This window comes from Gossypium arboreum, chromosome 11 (genome assembly GCF_025698485.1).
Source record: "Gossypium arboreum isolate Shixiya-1 chromosome 11, ASM2569848v2, whole genome shotgun sequence".
Classification (NCBI taxonomy): Eukaryota; Viridiplantae; Streptophyta; class Magnoliopsida; order Malvales; family Malvaceae; genus Gossypium; species Gossypium arboreum.
In genome coordinates, this window is record NC_069080.1 from 134,627,861 (window position 1) to 134,644,430 (window position 16,570).

Consider the following 16,570-nt stretch of genomic DNA (forward strand, 5'->3'; position numbering starts at 1 on the left):
ATTTAATTGAAAATATTTAAATATTAAAAAATAAAGAAATCTCTTGGTTCGACTTAGGATAGAATGTAAGAGGAGGTCCCTCAAAATTTAAAAAAAATTATCATTAAATCCTTCAAAATTCTTGACATTTTTATTTAGGCCTCCTAAATTTTTAAAATAGAAAATTTTCATTAAACCTCTTCAAAAAATTTTCAAAACAATTCGTCAATAAACATAAAAAATTAAATCTATTGAATCGAAAATCTTATAAAATTATTACAAATAACAAGAGTTCATAAAAAGACTAGTAAAAGAACACTTACTTTGGTTGATGTATGGTATAATAAGTCTGCAAAGCACTAAGAAGAAGTGCAGCAATGGCACCCACAAATGCCAAAAACGTCCAAGGACTCCTAAAATGAGTATGATAAGCTTGAGCTGCATAATTAATCCACATATTCTTACAATGATTATGTATTTGCCGTTTAACCCCATTGTAAATCGTCGGACTAGGAACCAAATCAGTGTTCATCTTATTGAAAAGCTTAGCCACTTCTTCATCACTCCCCAATCCGTTGTATAGTATGCCGGCGTCTCTCAGGTCTTTTACATCTTCGGCTTCATCGATCAATGAATCAAGGAAACAAATATATGAAGTGACGGTGAAATCGTTCTTGAAATCCGGACACATTTCGTGAGCTATTAAGTTCATGAATTTAGGACCGGTTGAATCATCGACCGTGATCGGTGGTAACCATAATTTTCCGACGAAGAAGATACGGTTGAAACTAATGTCGGTTAAACAACTTGTTTCGCTTGCTCTTAACCATATCCCGGCGTTTTTAAGCTCTTTGACGTTACGAAAGGTGTGCGAATGGTGCCGTCTTGTTCTTGTTTGGTTGCTGCGATTTATCAAGTACATGAAAAATCGAGTGCAAAACCTACAAAGCCGCCATGGTTTTCCTTTTTCTTCTTTTCTGAAAAGGAGTCTTTGTCGTAGTAGATTCAATAGGTGAATTGGCTCTTCTTCTTGCTGCTGCCACCGTTCACTGGAGCAAAATCTGTGTTAGTCGGGAGCCAACCTAAAATTTTCTTTTTCGTTGGATTTAGAACTGTAAATTTTTGTAGCTAAAATTACTGTTTTAAAATTGGATAGATAGTCAAATTGATTAAGTAATCAATTTATAGGTTGAATAGATCTGATCGATTGATTCATTCAGTTTAATTAAATAAGTTATTAAAAGTTCAGATCAATTAGTTTAATCTAATAACTTTCTCTAGATCGATAATTAATTTCTAATTCAATTTCATTCAAATAGTATTAACTAAAGTATAAATTTTATTAATGTATTAATGCAAAAAATATTACTATTTTTAAAAAGATTAAACTATAAATTTTCTTATCCTCAAAATGAAAAAAATATTTAACCTTTTTAAATGATAAATACATAAAAGAAATTTAAGAATCAAATCAAATCTATTGAGCCGAATGAATCGAATTTTTTTTATATTTTTTAAAAAAATTATATAATTGAACCGAATGAACTAATCCGACTGAAAATAAGAATAGTATTCCATCACTAATTTAGTTATAAAATCCTTCAACATTTATAAACTCTACAATTTTTTTAAATATTTAAATCCCTTAAATTACCTGTCCTGCTGATGCGATTGTGGCTCTTTCATCTCGGCTGGGGTGATAACATTGTCGTCGATGAACCTTTTGATTGCCTTCATGAACTTTTCGCCATTTTCCCCCCAGCTTGTAAGCAATTCAAGAACTCGAAAAGGTAATTGGTTTTCCAACAAGAACAGGTCCAAGTATACATATGTCAGCAAATCGTTTTTAATCAACAATTCGTTCGGCATAGGATCATTATCTTGGTCATCAACATCATCATTACCGTAACGCATATAAATTGCTTGTAAAATTGCGCTGCCGTCAACGAAGAACATCCAAGCCAGTTTCTCGTCATCGTTGCTATACTTCTCTAATTCCTTTGGATCATAGCATTTCTTCAAGCCACCGATCTCTGTCTTCATGTTGTTGTACAAGGTTTCCTTATTGACGCCAATGTTTTTGACGAAATGTGCTGCTAATTTGAGCTTGAGCTTCTCGGATCCATGGAGGGTGGGATCATCGTGGTGGAGTGGGCCGATTGAGATCACTTTCGGCTTGAAATACTTCCTGAAATCTTTGTGACGGCCAAGGGTTGATGGGACTCTTTGTATCAATGGTTTGGCTGTGGGTTCGAGTTGGTTGCCTTTGAAAGCTTCGTCTAATGACCGGAGATTCTCTAATTCGCCATTGCTGAGAAGGAAGTTCGTACACTGTATTGGAATGATCGTCTCTAGGGGATTGTTGTTGATGATTGTTTGATCAGCGGAAACTGCTCTGCCGGGAGCTCCGACGGTGCCGCTTCCTTCCTCCGTGGACGACATTTTCAGGCTGAGCGGTTCGAAGTAATTAACAAGGTGATTTTGTAGATTGTTTTTGGCTGAGTGAGTGATGTTGGAAAGAAGGTGGCAAAATTGACAAAATGGATAAACATATGGAAATTTGTTTTTGGTGTAATATCAATTTTAGCCCTTAATATTTATATTCTTGTTAATTTAATTCTTATTCTTTTAGTTAATTAACTCTTTATCCTTTGAAAGAGTCAAAACTGACTACCAATCTTTTAAAAAGATTTAAATTAATGTTTTTCAAAATAATGACTAAAATGTTAAAATTTTAAATATCATAACTCACGTGGCAATTCACCACTACATTTTTAAATATTTTAAAATTATTTATTGACGTAAGAAAAGTAGTGTTAAGTTAGCATAAAATGTAAGGATTATCACACAAATATCATTAAAATTTAATATTTTAGTCAGTATTTCTATAAAAAACAATTTGACTGGTTTTAAAAATTATTAAACTAGAATTTGGCTAAGACCAAGCTAATCTTAACTTAAAATTAGGTTAAAATACTTGGAACTTGGAAGGTTCTTGTATTATGAGGATTGGATCAAATTAATCTCTCTATTTCTTAAATAGATCAATTTAGTCCTTATACTATTAAAAAATCAAATAAGTCCAAACTGAAATAGAGTTAATAATTCTTGTATAAAAAATGTCTTGCTTTTTTTTTTACAATTGCGTTTAATTTCAAACAAAAGGTTTCATTTACAAAACCATAAAAACTTTAAAAATATTAACTCATTAAACAATATATATTATATTTATTCTAAATTGGTCTTTTTGATTCTTGTTAATAATATAAAAACTAAATTGATCCGTTTAATAATAAATGGACTAATTTAATTAGATCTCTATAATATAAGGACCTCTCAAATATATTCCCCTAAAGTTACTTTTTTGAAAATACAGACAGAATAAACATGTCTTATATTTTATTAATAATAATGACGATGATAATTGTACCTTGCCAAGTTACCAAGTTTGGAATTTGATCTTACTTTTCTTTTTCTCTAGTAGGAACCACTCTCACGGCTTTATCAAAGGATTTATATAGTTCCATTGGCTGCTCTTTTTAACACACTATTTTTTTTAATGAGATAGATTAATTTAGTCGGTTTTGTATCGATTTTAATTAAAACGCTCAATTTTATTTTTCGTATAAGGGCAACAGAAGAGGAGGCAGGCAGCGGCCTTAGTCCTCCTACGGTTGGAAAATTGTTTTTCTACTCTTTAAGATGTATAAATTATAATGGTAAAATTACATTTTGTTTCTCAAAAATTACTAAGTTTTAATTTAATCCTTTAAGAATTTATAAAAATATTAGTTAATACAATGATAAAATTACATTTTAACTCATATCAAAATTTACAACTTAATTTCGGCCCTTCAAATTTCTTTTTCGACTTCGCTCTTATTTCTACACTAATAAAATTTTTAATCCATGTAAACTGCACTGACCTAAATATTATGCATTGTGGTATTAAAAATATATATATAATTTCTTTTACGAACTTTAAACTTTAGCTAAATTAAAGTAGAAAAATAAAAAAAATTATTTAACAAATTAGCCGAAAAAAGGGAAACATAAAACATCTAAAAGCTTAATGAACACAATTTTTATTTATTTATTTTGGATTTGTTGAATGATGAATTTTATTTATGAACTTATGTAATTGATTAATATTTTTATTTTAAAATTTATTAATAATTTTGAAAGGAGACACAAAAACAGATCAATACTGATATGTATAAGTTTCTATAGAAAATAATGTGTCCATCAGTATAGTACTAACCACCTTGGATAAAAAAATCATCTAGTCCTTGAATTTGGTAATTTTTCTCTACTTAATCCTTAAACTTTTTTTCTTATCTACATTAGTCCTCTAGCTTGACAACTTTTCTCAATTTTAGTGCATGTAATGATATGAGACTATGATATTTTGTCATGCAAAATCATATTTCAATTGTGATCATTACTTGATAACAGTACAAGATTTTCGTTACAATATCTAGACCTACTTATAACTTCTAACCATTAAATAAGAGGATAAAGACACCTTAACGCGCTCGAATCCACGTCTTTTTACATTAACAACAATATTGATATCAACCGAACTAAAACTCAATATAACAATTATATATTTAAGTTAAAAGAATTTTAAAAATATATATATTCTTTTTGTTATGTAAGTTTTAGGATAGATCACTCTGCATTGTAAACAAATTGACCCAGGCTATAAATTGTATATAAAAAAATTAAAGAGCATTGGTAAAATGTATAAAAAATTATTAACTTTTATGGTTAATTTGTATTTCGGTCAATATTAAACAAGTTTGGATTATTAATTTTTTATGATTAAACTGGATTGATTAGTTAAATTTTTGAGTTGGTACGAGAATTGATGCATTTAGTTGAAAATATTTAAAAATTAAAAAAATCAAGAAATCTTCGTGTTCAACCTAGGGACGGAACGTAAGAGAAGACCCCCTTCAGAATTTTAAAAAATTATCATTAAATCCTTTAAAATTTTTGACATTTTTACTTAGGCCTTCCAGGGTCGAAGCCAAAACAATTTTTTTAAGGGGCCGAATGAAATTTTAATTTTTTATAGTCTATATCTTTATAAATTTTAAATGATTAAATTGAATTTTATAATTTTAGGAGATCAAATTATAATTTTATCTTTACTAATTTAAAATTTTTAAAAAATTTAAGTGCAGAAATAACAATTTTACATTTTAGGTGGGCTGGGCTGCCAGCCCCCTAGATTTGCCTATGAGGCCTCCCAAGTTTTTAAAAATCCTAATTAAGCCCCAAAAAAGTTTTAAAATTTTCAAAAATTCTCATTAATCTTTTAAAAAAATTTATCTCTTAAAAATTATTTTTTGAAATTCTCATTAAACACTAAAAATTAAATTAAATAGATTGAATCGAAAATGCCGGAATTACAAAATTCTCATAAATAACAGGAGTTTACAAAAAGACCAGTAAACAGCACTTACTTTGGTTGATGTATGGTATAATGAGTCTGCAAAGAAGAAACAAAAAGTGTAGCAATGGCGCCCACAAATGCGAAAAACGTCCAACGAGTCCTAAAACAAGTATGAAAAGCTTGAGCTGGATATTTACTCCACATATTCTCACGATGATTATGTATTTGCTGTTTAATGTATCTGTAAATCATCGGACTAGGAACCAAATCAGTGTTCATCTTATTGAAAAGCTTAACCACTTCTTCGTCACTTGTCAATCTATTGTGTAGTACGCCGGCGTCTCTCAGTTCCTGAACATTTTCGGCTTCATTGATCAATGAAACAAGGAAACCCATATATGAAGTGACGGTGAAATTGTTGTAGAAATCCGGACACATTTCGTAAGCTATTAAGTTCATGGTTGAATCATCGACGGTGATCGGCGGTAACCATAATTTTCCGACGAAGAAGAATCGGTTGAAACTGATGTCAGTTAAACAACTTGTTTCGCTTGCTTTTAACCTTATCCCGGCTTTTTTAAGCTCTTTTACGTTACGTAAGGTGTGTGAATGGTGCCCCTTTGTTCTTGTTTGGTTGCTGCGATTTATCAAGTACATGAAAAATCGAGTGCAAAACCTACAATGCCGCCATGGTTTTTCTTTTTTTTCTTTACTGAAAAGGAGTCTTACTCGTAGTAGATGCAATAAGTGAATTCGCTCTCCTTCTTGCTGCGGCCACCATTCACTAGAGCAAAATCTGTGTTAGTCGCGAGCGAAGCTATAAATTTTATTTTATTTTTTTTTTAAATTTGGAATTGTAAATTTTTATCTATAATCGAATCGGTCAAGTTATAGATTTATAAGTTTAATTGATTTGATCAATTCATCCAATTTGATTAAATAAATAATTAAAAATTTCGGTTTGATTACCCGATTCAATTAGTTTAATTTTTTCGATTCAACCTGTTTATATAAGTTCTCAAATTAACGAGTCTAATGATTTTATTCGGACTGATACCTTTATTAATTTTCAATCTAATCCTATTTAAACAACATTGACTAAAATACAATTTGTATTATTGTATTAATGCAAAAATTTACCATTTTTAAAGATGTTAAACTATCAATTATCCATTTTAAAAGTTGGATTCTAAATCATAATTTTTCCTAAAAAATGTGTACTCAACAGTAACAAGACAGGCAGGGTCGTTTTGAAAGATGGAAAATTACATTTTAATCTTTTAAAATTAAAATTATAATTTTATATATAGTAAAATTATATTTAGAATGAAAAAGAAAAATTGTTCAACCCTTTTCGGAAATGATGAAATCACACATGAAAAAAAAATTTAAGAATCAAATTATACTTGTAAGTCTAGTTGGTTGAACAGAGAATCGAGTAAGTTATTGGACTAGAATAAAAGATTAGAGCAATTAAATTGAGTGATAAATAGAAATTTTTTTATATTTTTAATATTTTCAAAATTTTATATAATTCAACCGAAATCAACTAATAAACCAGAATTATAAACTCCACATAATGATTCTGTTTTAAATTCCTTAAATTACCTGTCCTGCTGATGTGATTGTGACTCTTTCATCTCGGCTGGGGTGATAACAGTGTAGTCGATGAACCTTTTGATCGCATTCATGAACTTTTCGCCATTTTTGCTCGAGCTTGTAAGCAATTCAAGAACACGAAAAGGTAATTGGTTTTCCAACAAGAATAGATCCGAGTACTCAAATGTCAGCATTTCTTTTATAGTACACCTCTCGATCAGCGTAGAATTATAATCTTGGCCGTAACGAATATAAACTGCTTGTAAAATTGCGCAGCCGTCGACGAATAAAATCCAAGCCAGTTTCTCTTTACCGTTGCTATACTTCTCTAATTCCTTTGGATCATAGCATTTCTTCAAGCCATCGATCTCTTTCTTCATGTTTTCGTACAAGGTTTTCGTATTGACGCCAATGTTTTTGGTGAAACATTTTACTAAGTTTTGCTTGAGATTCTGGGATCCATGGAGGGTGGGATCATCGTTGTGGAGTGGGCCGATTTGGATCACCTTCGGCTTGAAATACTTCCTGAAATCTTCGTGACAGCCAAGGGTTGATGGGACTCTTCGTATCAATGGTTTGGCATTGGGGTCGAGTTGGTTGCCGTCGAAAGATTCGTCTAATGACCGGAGATTCTCTAATTCCCCTTTGCTGAGAGTGAAGTCCGTATCCGGCATTGGAATAATCGTCTCTAAGGGATTGTTGTTGGTGGTGATTGTTTGATCATTGGAAACTGCTCCGCCGGGAGCTCCGACGGCGCCGCCTCCTTCCTCCGTGGACGACATTTTCAGGCTGAGCGGTTCGAAGTAATTAACAAGGTGATTTTGTAAACTGTTTTTGGCTGAGTGAGTGATGTTGCAAAAAAAGGTGGCAAAATGGCTACGATAACGACAAATGTTTCTATACCTTATATTATGGAAAATACTTTTCGGTATAATATTAAATTTAGTATTTAATATTTATATTTTTTTCAATTTAATTCTTATTCTTTTTAGTTAAATTTAGTTCTCTACGAGTCAAATTTGATTACTAATCTTTTAGAAAAAAAGTTAAATTAATATCTTTTAACTAAAATAGTGACTCACATGACAATCCACGTGTACATATTTTTTATTTTTTATTTTTAAATTATTTATTGACGTGGCATATAAAACAACAGTGTTATATTAGCATGAAGTGCACATGGATTGCCATACGAGTTGTAACACCAGCACCTTAAAAATTTAATGTTTTAGTTAACATTTTTGTTAAAGAAAAACAATTTGACTCTTTTTTGAAAGGTTAACGACTAAATTTAGCTATAATAATAATAATAATAATAATAATAATAAAGACCAATTTGACAAAAAATATAAATGTCGAGGACTAAATTTCTTATTAAGTCATTTTTTAAAATTTTCACTTATACAAATATAATATAGGTTCAAGTGCAAATATATATATGAATTAATAAAAAGAACTGAACAAAATTCACACATGATATACATATATAAAGAGAGTGAGACCCACAGTCGAGAATAATATTATAAAACCTAAATACTCATATACTTAAAACCTTCTCATTAGCTGAGAAATTAAGACTACAGCACTTCCTGGATTTCATACCCTTAATAAGATATTAAACTAACCAAATTAAACCTAATTTAAAATTAGGTTAAGGTAATTGGGAAATCATTCTATTATGAGGATTGGATCACACTAACCCCGTTATTATTAAATAGATCAATTTAGTCCCTATACTTTAAAAAAAAAATCTAAAGTGCAATAGAGTTAATATTTACAGTATAAAAATGTTTTTTTTTTGCAATTGCAATTGCAATTGTAATTTAATTCAAACAAATAGTTTCATTTACGAACCATAAAATTTAAAAATATTAAATTTGTTAAACAATAAATGTATATTTATTTCAAATTGATTTTATTTAATTTTTAATAGTATAGGAACTAAATTAATCTATTTAATAGTAAAAGGATTAATCTAATCAATAATATAGTGACCTCTCAAATACATTCCCTTAAAATTATTATTATTATTATTATTATTATTATTATTATTATTATTATTTGGAAATACAGACAGAATAAGCTAGACTTATGGGATGGTTCATCTAATTCAACCTTTTAACATGTCTTTAAGTATAATATATATTTTTATAATACTAATGATAATTGTACTTTCCCAAGTCACTTAGGCTCCGTTTATTTGCAGGTAAAATATTTTTTGGAAAATGATTTCTGGAAAATAATTTCTTGGAAAATAATTTCTGGAAATTGATTTACTTTTCTGGTGTTTGGATGAATCTATGTAAAATATTTTCTGTTTTTTGGTAGATTTCCTGAAAATATTTTCCTGAAAAGCTGTTTTAATAAAAATTTATATATTTAAGAATTTATTATCTTTTCTTTGTTTGATTGAGTTTACTTTATATATATATATTAATAAATTTATATTTTAAATTATTTTTACATGTATTGCAATGATTTATTTATAAATAAATAAATCATTTTAAATATATAATAATACTCAATAATTATAAAATAGTAAGCAATCATCAGCAGGATTCGTTGATCCTCAAAAACAGTAACCAACTGTTCTCTCATTCTGTTCATCCGATTTTGCTTCTGTTTTGAACTTTCAAACACAAAATTTCTTTGCTTTGTTTCACTAATCATTTGATTGAAACTTAACACATACTTTATCCGGGTTTATTACTTTGTTGCTCCAGTTTCAACAAGAGGTTCATATTTTATTCGGGTAAATTAGATTTGTTTCTCTTCCCGTGTGAAAAACTCAACAGAGATTAGTGTTGTATGTATCCTTATAAAATATTTATTTTTAATTGCTTATTATTGCTAATGAAGAACCTTTTCATTTTTTAATCTTGGCCTGAAATCATGATGTAATTCCAATGATTCCTTAGCTCCATCTTTGCATTTTGTTTATTTATTTTTTTAATGGAAACTAACAAAAATCCCATAAACACAGCAAAAATCACCCCTAAAAAACCTTACTTGTTTTGAAGAATGAGGGATTTTAGGTGCAGAAGCAGCAACAGAAGAGCAATGCCTAGAGGATGCTGTGGAAGTGGAACCCTTTGGCGCACGAGATCTTTAAACAAATTCCCAACTGTCCTTAGAAAAAAAACGCAGATTGCAGAGATGGGGTAAGTGGGTAAAAGTGAAAAGAAATAATAAATTCGATTCTTTGTATTGAAATGTTCGAGAGAGTGAGAGCTTAGGGAGAATAGAAGAAGAAGAAGGAGAAAAGTTACGGATGAGAAGAAGAAGGAAGATGAACGGCGCACTGAGTTTGGAAAATATCTTACAGGAAAAAAATCTGTAAGACATTTTACATTAAAAGCAAGCAATTTTACCCGTGTTCCTGAAAATGTTTTCCGTAGGTAAAATGTTTTCAGGTTACCAAACAACGTAAAACTAGGAAAACATTTTCCGGAAAATGTTTTCCTGGTTGCTAAACGGAGCCAAAAAGCAAGCAATTTTACCCGTGTTCCTGAAAATGTTTTCAGGTTACCAAACAACGTAAAACCAGGAAAACATTTTCCGGAAAATGTTTTCCTGGTTGCCAAACGGAGTATTTTATTTTATTTTTCTTTTTTTGTCTGGTAGGAGCCACACTCATGACTTTATCAAAGGATTTAGTTCCGTTGGCTGCTCCAACATACTATTTTCTTAATGAGATAAATTAATGTAGTTGATTTTGTATTGACTTCAATCATATCAGTCGGTACATATTGTTTCAATAAGAAATCGAAACCATCAATTTCATTCTCCACACAGGAGCAACGGAAAATGGAATTTTAAATTATAATAATAAAATTATACTTTGACCCCTCATAAATTACAAGATTTTAATGTAGCCCTCTAAAAACTTATAAAGATATTAGCTAATACAATGATGAAATTAGGTCTTAGCTCTTATTAAAATTTATAACTTAATTTTGATCCCTCAAAAAAAAAAATTCTAACTTCGTCCTTATTTCCGCACTAGTAAAAATTCTAGTCTATATCAATTGCTAAGATCAAAATATTGTGCATTGATTGGTATAAGAATGATATAAAAAATATAAAAATAACTTTAACTAAATTAAAGCAGAAACTTTAATATTTTAAAGTAGAAAACAAAAAAAAATTCAACAAATAAGCCAATGAAAAGAAAAAGTGGAATTATAGAATGTCTAAAAACTCAATCAACACACATTTAGGTGTAGCTTTTATTAAACTTTAATCTTTTTAGTATGAGATGATCTTATTGTGGATTTCTTTGTTTAATTTATTGGTTGGTTTCTTTTCTCTTTTTGAATTTGTTGGATGATGATTTTGTTTGTAAAGTTCATTGATGAATATTTTTATATTTAAAGTTTATTTAATCTCATTCAAGTTTTTAAATATTTTAAAATTTTATCGATAACTTTAAAAGGATGTACAAAAACAAGCCGGTACTGATATGTATTAGTAGTTTCTGTAGAAAAACGATACCCATCAGTGCAATACTGACTACATTGGACAAAAAAAAAAACCTTTAATCCTTAAATTTAGCAATTTTCCTTAACTTAGTCCTTCAACTTTTATTTTATCCAAAATAGTAAAAAGGAAATGCATCCTAAACTTATTCAAACCAAATGATTATTCCCTCTATTATTCGGTTTAACTTTATGTGTCAATTACGCAAAGCATCTAAGATTTTCTCTTTTAATTTAGTCCTTTTCTAATTATAAAAGTATTTCACTCATAAAACATAGGATAAATATTAAAGATTTTGAAATCAGATACACTTGATTTGATTAAAATTATTAAAATACATAAAAAAATAAAAAATAAAATTTGATTAGTACAATATCTTATTTTAGATTGATACCCTAAATAACTCCTAAAATCATGAGGATAACAAAATGTATTTCATAAAATGCCAACATGCATGTAAAATATGTGTATCTTCATTACGTTTGTAATCTCCTCTTTGATGGCGCACACTACTTTCGATAAGAATTGTCCAAATAAAGATATTTCACTTACTTCTTTAGAAGCTCGAACATGGATGAGTTCTATCACTGAATATTTCTTGACCACAAGGTCTTCTTCTTTGACGGTTTTATTTTTGATTTTTTTTTCTCCTTGTAAAAACATGTACATAAATAATTAAACTTGATAGTTTTAGCAACATGTTTTTTTTTTTGAAGTTATTATACTTATTATTCACATGCCAATCAACCAATTTTTTTTGTTTTTTTGGTGTAATTAAGGTAAAATAATTTTTATTATCTTTCATAGATGGAATAATCTAGAACGTAAAAAGTTATCAAATTTCAGTTTTGGTGGGTTAAAGAGAAATGGGGTTACTTTGCTTTGCTTTTCTGCTTTGCTCTTTTTTCTTTTTGAAAAGTAAATGCGGAAAGGGAGAGATTTTGACAAAATCCTAAGTAAGTCTTACAAAAATTTTCAAAAGTTATCAAATTTCTGTTTTGGTGGGTTAAAGAGAAATGGGGTTGCTCTGCTTTGCTTTTTTGCTTTAATGACTTTTTTTTGCTTTGCTCTTTTTTCTTTTTGAAAAGTAAACGAGGAGCGGGAGAGATTTTACAAAATCCTAATTAAGTCTTACAAAAAATTCCAAAATTTGTCTTTAATTTTCTCAAAACTTTTGATTAAGTCTCTTAAATTTTATTTAAAAAAAAATCTTATTAAACACCAATAATTAAATAGATTGAAACGAAAATGGAAAATCGAAAAATCTCATAAATAACAAGAGTTTACAAAAAGACAAGTAAACAACACTTACTTTGGTTGATGTATGGTATAATAAGTATGCAAAGCACTAAGATAAAGTGCTGCAATGGCAGCCACAAATGCCAAACACGTCCAAGGACTCCTAAAAAGAGTATGATAAGCTTTAGCTGCATAATTAATCCACATATTCTTACAATGATTATCTATTTGCTGTTCAACATAACTGTAAATCTTCGGACTAGGAACCAAATCAGTGTTCATCTTATTGAAAAGCTTAGCCACTTCTTCATCACTCCCCAGTCCGTTGTATAGTATGCCGGCGCGTCTCAGGGCTTTAACATCTTCGGCTTCATCGATCAATGAATCAAGGAAACACATATATGAAGTGACGGTGAAATCGTTGTCGAAATCCGGACACATTTCGTAAGCTATTAAGTTCATGAATTTAGGACCGGTTGAATCATCGACGATGATCGGCGGCAACCATAAATTTCCGACAAAGAAGATACTGTTGAAACTGATGTCGGTTAAACAACTTGTTTCGCTTGCTTTTAACCTTATCCCGGCGTTTTCTAGCTCTTTTACGTTACGAAAGGTGTGTGAATGGTGCCGTTTTGTTCCTGTTTGGTTGCTGCGATTTATCAAGTACATGAAAAATCGAGTGCAAAACCTAGAATGCCGCCATGGATTTTCTTTTTTTTCTTTATTGAAAAGGAGTCTTACTCGTAGTAGATGCAATAAGTGAATTCGCTCTCCTTCTTGCTGCTCCCACCATTCACTAGACCAAAATCTGTGTTAGTCGGGAGTGAAGCTATAATTTTTTTTTTTAAATTTGGAATTGTAAATTTTTATCATTATTAAAGTTAAAGTTAAAGGTATTCAAATTCGATAGTCGAACCGTTGAAGTCATCGATTTATAAGTTTAATTGATCCGATCAATTCATCTAGTTTAATTAAATAAATTATTAAAAAGTTTAGTTCGATTACCTGATTTAATTAGTTTTTTTTTCCCAATTTAACTTGTTGGTATAGGTTTTCAAATCAATTGGTCTAATAATTTTATTCGGACTGATACCTTAATTAATTTTCAGTCCAATCCAATTCAAACAACATTGACTAAAATACAATTTTATTAATGTATTAATGCAAAACTTTTACCATTTTTAAAGATGTTAGACTATCAATTTTCCATTTTAAAAAGTTGGATTCTAAATCATAATTTTTTTCCTTAAAAAATGTACACTCAACAGGAACAAGACTGGCAGGGGTCGTTTTGAAAAAGGGAAACTATTTTAATCTCTTAAAAAATTAAAAAATTATAATTTTATATAGTAAAATTATTAAAATAGAAAAAGAAAAATTGTTCAACCCTAATCGTAAATGATGAAATCACACATGAAAAAAATTTAAGAATCAAATCATACTTGTCGGTTGAGTTAGTTGAACAGAAAATCGAGCAAGGTACTGAACTAATAAGAGATTAGATCAATTGAATAGAGTGATGAATCGAATTTTTCTATATTTTTAATATTTTCAAAATTTTATATAATTCAACCGAAATCAACTAATAAACCAGAAATGAGAGAGTAATCGATTCAATGACCCATCTAATAACATTTATAAACTCCACATAATGATTCTGTTTTAAATTCCTTAAATTACCTGTCCTGCTGGTGTGATTGTGGCTCTTTCATGTCGGCTGGGGTGATAACAGTGTCGTCGATGAACCTTCTGATCGCCTTCATGAACTTTTCGCCATTTTTGCTCGAGCTTGTAAGCAATTCAAGAACACGAAAGGGTATTTGGTTTTCCAACAAGAACAGATCCGAGTACACAAATGTCAGCAATTGGTTTTTAATAAACAATTCGTTCGGCGTAAGATTATAATCTTTGCCGTAACGCATATAAACTGCTTGTAAAATTGCGCAGCCGTCAACGAAGAACATCCAAGCCAGTTTCTCGTCATCGATGCTATACTTCTCTAATTCCTTTGGATCATAGCATTTCCTCAAGCCATTGATCTCTGTTTTTATGTTTTTGTACAAGATTTCGTTATTGACGCCAATGTTTTCGACGAAATGTGCTGCTAATCTGAGCTTGAGCATCTCGGATCCATGGAAGGTGGGATCATTGTGGTGGAGTGGGCCGATTGAGATCACTTTCGGCTTGAAATACTTCCTGAAATCTTCGTGACGGCCAAGGGTTGATGGGACTCTTCGTATCAATGGTTTGGCTTTGGGGTCAAGTTGGTTGCCGTCGAAAGCTTCGTCTAATGACCGGAGATTCTTTAATTCGCCATCGCTGAGAGTGAAGTCCTTACCCGGCATTGGAGTGATCGTGTCTAGGGGATTGGTGTTGGTGGTGATTGTTTGATCCGTGGAAACTGCTCCGCCGGGAGCTCCGACGGTGCCGCCTCCTTCCTCCGTGGACGACATTTTCAGGCTGAGCGGTTGGAAGTAATAAACAAGGTGATTTTGTAAACTGTTTTTGGCTGAGTGAACGATGTTTGAAAAAAGGTAGCAAAATGGCCACGATGACGACGAATGTTTCTATACCTTATATTATGGAAAATACTTTTGGTGTAATATCAAATTTATCCTTTAATATTTATATTTTTTCAATTTGATTGTTATTATCTTTAGTTAAATTTAGTTCTCTACTAGTCAAATTTGATTACCAATCTTTTAAAAAGAATCAAATTGATATTTTTAATGAAAATAGTGACTAAAATGTTAAATTTCTAAAAACGACAACTCACATGGCAATCCACATATACATATTTTTATATTTTTATTAACGTAACATATAAGAAAAGCGATGCTATATTAGTATCAAGTGCACATGGATTGCCATACATTTAAAATGTTAGCTTAAAGTGTCAATTAGGCATTACATTTAAGATGTGTAACAAAATTGTTCTTTTTTTAAAAAATTAATCTTTTTCTAAATACAAAAGTATTTTATTAAATTAATCCATTTAATGATAAATGGATTAATTTGATCAAATCCTATAATAAAAGGATCTCTCAAATATATTCTCCATAAAATTGCTTCTTCTTTTTTTTTAAAAATATATATATTTATAATAGTAATGAGAATTGAACTTTGCCAAGTGATTAAGTTAGGAATATGATCTTACTTTACTTTTTCTCTAGTAGGAGCCACTCTCACGACTTTATCAAAGGATTTAGTTCCATTGGCTGCTCTTTTTAACACACTAATTTGTTTTTTAATGAGAGAGATTTGATATAAAAACACTATTTCTTTTACCAACTTTAAACTTTAAGTAAATTAAAGTAGAAAACAAAATTATTTAACAAATAAGACAATAAAAGAAAAAGTCGAAATATAAAATCTCTAAAAGCTTAATGGGTGTAGGCTTTTTATTAAAATTTAAATTTTATTGTAAATTTTTAAAATAATGTTATGAATACTTTTCTTTATTTTGTTGAATGATAAAATTATTTATTGTTTTTAAATATTTTTAAATATTAAATATTTTTAAAATCTATAGGTATACTTGAAAAGATATACAAAAACAAGTTGGTACTAATATGTATCAGTTTTTGTAGAAAAATGGTGCATCCATTAGTGTAGTACTAACTACCTTGGATAAATTATATTTTTAATAAAAATTAGGTGTTGACATAGCAGAAATGTCACCATAATGACCAAAAATGAGAAAAGTTGTCAAAATTCATGACTATTGTGGACAATGAGAAAGCCAGGGGGTTGGCAGGACCTCCAAAAATGACAAAATTTTTATTAAAGCTGTCGAAACCATTTTTTTGAAAACGGGGATCGACTTTGATTTTGAAAACGAAAACGAACATGGGAGTCGCCATCGATTTT

At 29.8% G+C, this 16,570-nt stretch overlaps 4 protein-coding genes across 4 annotated transcripts; all 4 read right to left on the bottom strand.

The window, feature by feature from the left end:
- Positions 1 to 208: 208 nt before the first annotated feature.
- Positions 209 to 1,127, bottom strand: LOC128284070 (UPF0481 protein At3g47200-like). The gene has a single exon (XM_053021602.1). It carries the CDS (start codon positions 899 to 901, stop codon positions 299 to 301), a length of 603 nt encoding a protein of 200 aa, XP_052877562.1. The 5' UTR covers positions 902 to 1,127; the 3' UTR covers positions 209 to 298.
- Positions 1,128 to 1,525: 398 nt separating this feature from the next.
- On the bottom strand, positions 1,526 to 2,536 carry LOC108472139 (UPF0481 protein At3g47200-like). Its single transcript, XM_017773654.2, has one exon. It carries the CDS (start codon positions 2,419 to 2,421, stop codon positions 1,630 to 1,632), a length of 792 nt encoding a protein of 263 aa, XP_017629143.2. The 5' UTR covers positions 2,422 to 2,536; the 3' UTR covers positions 1,526 to 1,629.
- Positions 2,537 to 5,373: 2,837 nt separating this feature from the next.
- On the bottom strand, positions 5,374 to 7,884 carry LOC108473025 (UPF0481 protein At3g47200-like). The gene is made up of 2 exons (XM_017774593.2): positions 6,989 to 7,884; positions 5,374 to 6,164 (listed from the first exon to the last, which is right to left on the bottom strand). Exons 1-2 carry the CDS (start codon positions 7,759 to 7,761, stop codon positions 5,447 to 5,449), a joined length of 1,491 nt encoding a protein of 496 aa, XP_017630082.1. The 5' UTR covers positions 7,762 to 7,884; the 3' UTR covers positions 5,374 to 5,446.
- A 4,823-nt stretch (positions 7,885 to 12,707) lies between these two features.
- On the bottom strand, positions 12,708 to 15,293 carry LOC108472138 (UPF0481 protein At3g47200-like). Its single transcript, XM_017773653.2, has 2 exons — positions 14,381 to 15,293; positions 12,708 to 13,496 (listed from the first exon to the last, which is right to left on the bottom strand). Exons 1-2 carry the CDS (start codon positions 15,151 to 15,153, stop codon positions 12,767 to 12,769), a joined length of 1,503 nt encoding a protein of 500 aa, XP_017629142.1. The 5' UTR covers positions 15,154 to 15,293; the 3' UTR covers positions 12,708 to 12,766.
- Between the last annotated feature and the right edge of the window lie 1,277 nt (positions 15,294 to 16,570).

Bases quoted from the DNA above. Each gene is read 5' to 3' on its own strand.
- LOC108473025 (XM_017774593.2), bottom strand. From the start codon at position 7,761: ATGTCGTCCACGGAGGAAGGAGGCGGCGCCGTCGGAGCTCCCGGCGGA. The intron at 6,165-6,988 runs GTAATTTAAGGA...ATTTTGCTCTAG, and splicing joins CAATCACATCAGCAGGACAG to TGAATGGTGGCCGCAGCAAG.
- LOC108472139 (XM_017773654.2), bottom strand. From the start codon at position 2,421: ATGTCGTCCACGGAGGAAGGAAGCGGCACCGTCGGAGCTCCCGGCAGA.
- LOC128284070 (XM_053021602.1), bottom strand. From the start codon at position 901: ATGTACTTGATAAATCGCAGCAACCAAACAAGAACAAGACGGCACCAT.
- LOC108472138 (XM_017773653.2), bottom strand. From the start codon at position 15,153: ATGTCGTCCACGGAGGAAGGAGGCGGCACCGTCGGAGCTCCCGGCGGA. The intron at 13,497-14,380 runs GTAATTTAAGGA...ATTTTGGTCTAG, and splicing joins CAATCACACCAGCAGGACAG to TGAATGGTGGGAGCAGCAAG.